At 71.7% G+C, this 6,228-nt stretch overlaps 1 protein-coding gene across 1 annotated transcript in view; it reads right to left on the bottom strand.

The window, feature by feature from the left end:
• Positions 1–6,228, bottom strand: part of MCMBP (minichromosome maintenance complex binding protein) — a gene marked incomplete at its 5' end in the record, with an annotated part of 14,318 nt that overhangs the window by 5,588 nt on the left and 2,502 nt on the right. Inside the window, 3 exons of the mRNA XM_018575639.1 lie at positions 1,052–1,217; positions 1,310–1,427; positions 6,107–6,220. Coding sequence (XP_018431141.1) covers positions 1,052–1,217; positions 1,310–1,427; positions 6,107–6,220 — 398 coding nt within the window. The remainder of the gene's footprint in view (positions 1–1,051; positions 1,218–1,309; positions 1,428–6,106; positions 6,221–6,228) is intronic.

Raw genomic sequence — 6,228 nt, 5'->3', positions numbered from 1 at the left:
CCACGTAAACACGCGTCGGGTGCGCCTACGCATGAAAACGACGAACGCGCTACACATGTTGGGTATCGCCGCGCACGCCGGAGTGAGAGCAATAATTCTAGGGCCAGTATTTTGGGGTATCTCTAAATTGATGACCTGTGGGGGCTTTTAAAGCGTCTTTTATTGACTTTTTGGGGTACTGCAGTTTTTCGCCGTTTCACGGTCGCACGCAATCTGTAAACTGGGCATGTTGGGTATCGTTTTACTCGTTGTAACCTCATCTTTTATATTTCATTAAAAAAATGGGTAATTTGTTGTGTTTTGGGGCATTTAATTAAATTTGTCACAAAATTTTGGGGTTTAATAAGGAGTTGCGCTAATATTGCGCAACATAAAAATGTTCAACTACCACCATTTTATTCTATAGGGTCTTGGCATTCAGAAAATATATTATGTTGGGGGGTTTTACGTAAATTTTCAGGCCTAAAATGTGGAATATAACATGGGTGCAAAAAATGAAAAAAGGGCCTCAGTCATGAAGGGGTTAATTAATGCCTCAATACTGAGACATTAATGAATGAGAATTAGCGGTTACCGGCATTACAAAGCCCGATAGAACTGGTCGCGTACAGTGTACGTGGCCAGTCACATAGGCACAAAGTGACAGGACGTACACCGTACGTCTCCCGTCACGAAGGGGTTAAAGAAAAGGCGGGATCCCCAATCATCTACTAGAGCGGCGACCCGCGTGATCGGCCCACTGCAGAGGGATCTGTGCCGGCAGCGCGCTGGGAAAACCTAATCATGCGTTTCACATTCGTCGGTGACTTGGAAGTGTCGGTGCGCGCACACACATCCGGGGGCTCAGGAAACCTTCCAGTGACGTGGAACATGAAATATGAAGACATGGCAGCGATCGGCCGGTCAGCAGTGAGGAGGGATCGGCATGCATTATGATCACCATTTTGTCACCTGCCTGAACGGGGTGGGGGGGGGAGGCAGACACTAGATGAGGGAGGTACACATGGGAATATAGGGATCTCTGGCCACATTAACCCTTTCATACACTGACCCTTGGTGTCCAGCTGGCCCTGCTCCAGCAGAGTCTCATCCACCAATAGCGACGTGTGAGAGGAGAGCTGCAGGACGCCGCTCAGCAGGCGGTTGGCGGTGTAATCCTTCTGGGGGATGAAGCGAAGGCCGTTCATGTTCTCAATGGTCATCGGGAGGTAATAGGACTGCGAGCAAAGAAAGACAAGAAGATGTCTATGTGCAGCGGACGGATGTACGACATCATCAACGTATCTGAGAGAGGAAGCCGCCATCTTACCGCCGGCACCAGCTGCTCCACCACGCGGTACAAGTGCTGCGCGTAGTCTCCACTCCGAGGACAGCCGCTCAGATTCAGAGAGAACTTCCCCAGCGGCAGCACATCCCTCCGAGCGTACCTGCCAAACAGGAAACTGAGGGTCAGAGGGGTCCCGCGGGCGAGGGTCAGAGGGGTCCCGCGGGCGAGGGTCAGAGGGGTCCCGCGGGCGAGGGTCAGAGGGGTCCCGCGGGCGAGGGTCAGAGGGGTCCCGCGGGCGAGGGTCAGAGGGGTCCCGCGGGCGAGGGTCAGAGGGGTCCCGCGGGCGAGGGTCAGAGGGGTCCCGCGGGCGAGGGTCAGAGGGGTCCCGCGGGCGAGGGTCAGAGGGGTCCCGCGGGCGAGGGTCAGAGGGGTCCCGCGGGCGAGGGTCAGAGGGGTCCCGCGGGCGAGGGTCAGAGGGGTCCCGCGGGCGAGGGTCAGAGGGGTCCCGCGGGCGAGGGTCAGAGGGGTCCCGCGGGCGAGGGTCAGAGGGGTCCCGCGGGCGAGGGTCAGAGGGGTCCCGCGGGCGAGGGTCAGAGGGGTCCCGCGGGCGAGGGTCAGAGGGGTCCCGCGGGCGAGGGTCAGAGGGGTCCCGCGGGCGAGGGTCAGAGGGGTCCCGCGGGCGAGGGTCAGAGGGGTCCCGCGGGCGAGGGTCAGAGGGGTCCCGCGGGCGAGGGTCAGAGGGGTCCCGCGGGCGAGGGTCAGAGGGGTCCCGCGGGCGAGGGTCAGAGGGGTCCCGCGGGCGAGGGTCAGAGGGGTCCCGCGGGCGAGGGTCAGAGGGGTCCCGCGGGCGAGGGTCAGAGGGGTCCCGCGGGCGAGGGTCAGAGGGGTCCCGCGGGCGAGGGTCAGAGGGGTCCCGCGGGCGAGGGTCAGAGGGGTCCCGCGGGCGAGGGTCAGAGGGGTCCCGCGGGCGAGGGTCAGAGGGGTCCCGCGGGCGAGGGTCAGAGGGGTCCCGCGGGCGAGGGTCAGAGGGGTCCCGCGGGCGAGGGTCAGAGGGGTCCCGCGGGCGAGGGTCAGAGGGGTCCCGCGGGCGAGGGTCAGAGGGGTCCCGCGGGCGAGGGTCAGAGGGGTCCCGCGGGCGAGGGTCAGAGGGGTCCCGCGGGCGAGGGTCAGAGGGGTCCCGCGGGCGAGGGTCAGAGGGGTCCCGCGGGCGAGGGTCAGAGGGGTCCCGCGGGCGAGGGTCAGAGGGGTCCCGCGGGCGAGGGTCAGAGGGGTCCCGCGGGCGAGGGTCAGAGGGGTCCCGCGGGCGAGGGTCAGAGGGGTCCCGCGGGCGAGGGTCAGAGGGGTCCCGCGGGCGAGGGTCAGAGGGGTCCCGCGGGCGAGGGTCAGAGGGGTCCCGCGGGCGAGGGTCAGAGGGGTCCCGCGGGCGAGGGTCAGAGGGGTCCCGCGGGCGAGGGTCAGAGGGGTCCCGCGGGCGAGGGTCAGAGGGGTCCCGCGGGCGAGGGTCAGAGGGGTCCCGCGGGCGAGGGTCAGAGGGGTCCCGCGGGCGAGGGTCAGAGGGGTCCCGCGGGCGAGGGTCAGAGGGGTCCCGCGGGCGAGGGTCAGAGGGGTCCCGCGGGCGAGGGTCAGAGGGGTCCCGCGGGCGAGGGTCAGAGGGGTCCCGCGGGCGAGGGTCAGAGGGGTCCCGCGGGCGAGGGTCAGAGGGGTCCCGCGGGCGAGGGTCAGAGGGGTCCCGCGGGCGAGGGTCAGAGGGGTCCCGCGGGCGAGGGTCAGAGGGGTCCCGCGGGCGAGGGTCAGAGGGGTCCCGCGGGCGAGGGTCAGAGGGGTCCCGCGGGCGAGGGTCAGAGGGGTCCCGCGGGCGAGGGTCAGAGGGGTCCCGCGGGCGAGGGTCAGAGGGGTCCCGCGGGCGAGGGTCAGAGGGGTCCCGCGGGCGAGGGTCAGAGGGGTCCCGCGGGCGAGGGTCAGAGGGGTCCCGCGGGCGAGGGTCAGAGGGGTCCCGCGGGCGAGGGTCAGAGGGGTCCCGCGGGCGAGGGTCAGAGGGGTCCCGCGGGCGAGGGTCAGAGGGGTCCCGCGGGCGAGGGTCAGAGGGGTCCCGCGGGCGAGGGTCAGAGGGGTCCCGCGGGCGAGGGTCAGAGGGGTCCCGCGGGCGAGGGTCAGAGGGGTCCCGCGGGCGAGGGTCAGAGGGGTCCCGCGGGCGAGGGTCAGAGGGGTCCCGCGGGCGAGGGTCAGAGGGGTCCCGCGGGCGAGGGTCAGAGGGGTCCCGCGGGCGAGGGTCAGAGGGGTCCCGCGGGCGAGGGTCAGAGGGGTCCCGCGGGCGAGGGTCAGAGGGGTCCCGCGGGCGAGGGTCAGAGGGGTCCCGCGGGCGAGGGTCAGAGGGGTCCCGCGGGCGAGGGTCAGAGGGGTCCCGCGGGCGAGGGTCAGAGGGGTCCCGCGGGCGAGGGTCAGAGGGGTCCCGCGGGCGAGGGTCAGAGGGGTCCCGCGGGCGAGGGTCAGAGGGGTCCCGCGGGCGAGGGTCAGAGGGGTCCCGCGGGCGAGGGTCAGAGGGGTCCCGCGGGCGAGGGTCAGAGGGGTCCCGCGGGCGAGGGTCAGAGGGGTCCCGCGGGCGAGGGTCAGAGGGGTCCCGCGGGCGAGGGTCAGAGGGGTCCCGCGGGCGAGGGTCAGAGGGGTCCCGCGGGCGAGGGTCAGAGGGGTCCCGCGGGCGAGGGTCAGAGGGGTCCCGCGGGCGAGGGTCAGAGGGGTCCCGCGGGCGAGGGTCAGAGGGGTCCCGCGGGCGAGGGTCAGAGGGGTCCCGCGGGCGAGGGTCAGAGGGGTCCCGCGGGCGAGGGTCAGAGGGGTCCCGCGGGCGAGGGTCAGAGGGGTCCCGCGGGCGAGGGTCAGAGGGGTCCCGCGGGCGAGGGTCAGAGGGGTCCCGCGGGCGAGGGTCAGAGGGGTCCCGCGGGCGAGGGTCAGAGGGGTCCCGCGGGCGAGGGTCAGAGGGGTCCCGCGGGCGAGGGTCAGAGGGGTCCCGCGGGCGAGGGTCAGAGGGGTCCCGCGGGCGAGGGTCAGAGGGGTCCCGCGGGCGAGGGTCAGAGGGGTCCCGCGGGCGAGGGTCAGAGGGGTCCCGCGGGCGAGGGTCAGAGGGGTCCCGCGGGCGAGGGTCAGAGGGGTCCCGCGGGCGAGGGTCAGAGGGGTCCCGCGGGCGAGGGTCAGAGGGGTCCCGCGGGCGAGGGTCAGAGGGGTCCCGCGGGCGAGGGTCAGAGGGGTCCCGCGGGCGAGGGTCAGAGGGGTCCCGCGGGCGAGGGTCAGAGGGGTCCCGCGGGCGAGGGTCAGAGGGGTCCCGCGGGCGAGGGTCAGAGGGGTCCCGCGGGCGAGGGTCAGAGGGGTCCCGCGGGCGAGGGTCAGAGGGGTCCCGCGGGCGAGGGTCAGAGGGGTCCCGCGGGCGAGGGTCAGAGGGGTCCCGCGGGCGAGGGTCAGAGGGGTCCCGCGGGCGAGGGTCAGAGGGGTCCCGCGGGCGAGGGTCAGAGGGGTCCCGCGGGCGAGGGTCAGAGGGGTCCCGCGGGCGAGGGTCAGAGGGGTCCCGCGGGCGAGGGTCAGAGGGGTCCCGCGGGCGAGGGTCAGAGGGGTCCCGCGGGCGAGGGTCAGAGGGGTCCCGCGGGCGAGGGTCAGAGGGGTCCCGCGGGCGAGGGTCAGAGGGGTCCCGCGGGCGAGGGTCAGAGGGGTCCCGCGGGCGAGGGTCAGAGGGGTCCCGCGGGCGAGGGTCAGAGGGGTCCCGCGGGCGAGGGTCAGAGGGGTCCCGCGGGCGAGGGTCAGAGGGGTCCCGCGGGCGAGGGTCAGAGGGGTCCCGCGGGCGAGGGTCAGAGGGGTCCCGCGGGCGAGGGTCAGAGGGGTCCCGCGGGCGAGGGTCAGAGGGGTCCCGCGGGCGAGGGTCAGAGGGGTCCCGCGGGCGAGGGTCAGAGGGGTCCCGCGGGCGAGGGTCAGAGGGGTCCCGCGGGCGAGGGTCAGAGGGGTCCCGCGGGCGAGGGTCAGAGGGGTCCCGCGGGCGAGGGTCAGAGGGGTCCCGCGGGCGAGGGTCAGAGGGGTCCCGCGGGCGAGGGTCAGAGGGGTCCCGCGGGCGAGGGTCAGAGGGGTCCCGCGGGCGAGGGTCAGAGGGGTCCCGCGGGCGAGGGTCAGAGGGGTCCCGCGGGCGAGGGTCAGAGGGGTCCCGCGGGCGAGGGTCAGAGGGGTCCCGCGGGCGAGGGTCAGAGGGGTCCCGCGGGCGAGGGTCAGAGGGGTCCCGCGGGCGAGGGTCAGAGGGGTCCCGCGGGCGAGGGTCAGAGGGGTCCCGCGGGCGAGGGTCAGAGGGGTCCCGCGGGCGAGGGTCAGAGGGGTCCCGCGGGCGAGGGTCAGAGGGGTCCCGCGGGCGAGGGTCAGAGGGGTCCCGCGGGCGAGGGTCAGAGGGGTCCCGCGGGCGAGGGTCAGAGGGGTCCCGCGGGCGAGGGTCAGAGGGGTCCCGCGGGCGAGGGTCAGAGGGGTCCCGCGGGCGAGGGTCAGAGGGGTCCCGCGGGCGAGGGTCAGAGGGGTCCCGCGGGCGAGGGTCAGAGGGGTCCCGCGGGCGAGGGTCAGAGGGGTCCCGCGGGCGAGGGTCAGAGGGGTCCCCCGGGCGAGGGTCAGAGGGGTCCCCCGGGCGAGGGTCAGAGGGGTCCCCCGGGCGAGGGTCAGAGGGGTCCCAAGGGCGACGGTCAGAGGGGTCCCAAGGGCGACGGTCAGAGGGGTCCCAAGGGCGACGGTCAGAGGGGTCCCAAGGGCGACGGTCAGAGGGGTCCCAAGGGCGACGGTCAGAGGGGCCCATGTAGTGCGCAGTGCGAGGACGCGGACAATACTCACACGGTGGAGATGAGGTGGAAGATGAGATACTCTGCAGCCAGGCCGTCCCCCAGCAGAGCGTGCGTCAGAAAGCCCAGAAGTTCTGACCGCACCGAGGACAACTCCGCCATGAAGCTGGACAG

This window comes from Nanorana parkeri, unplaced genomic scaffold, assembly GCF_000935625.1.
Source record: "Nanorana parkeri isolate BGI_ZX_2015 unplaced genomic scaffold, ASM93562v1 scaffold4314, whole genome shotgun sequence".
Lineage (NCBI taxonomy): Eukaryota > Metazoa > Chordata > Amphibia > Anura > Dicroglossidae > Nanorana > Nanorana parkeri.
The sequence above is the reverse complement of the archived record's forward strand: the minus strand, read 5'-3'. Positions and strand labels throughout refer to the sequence as shown.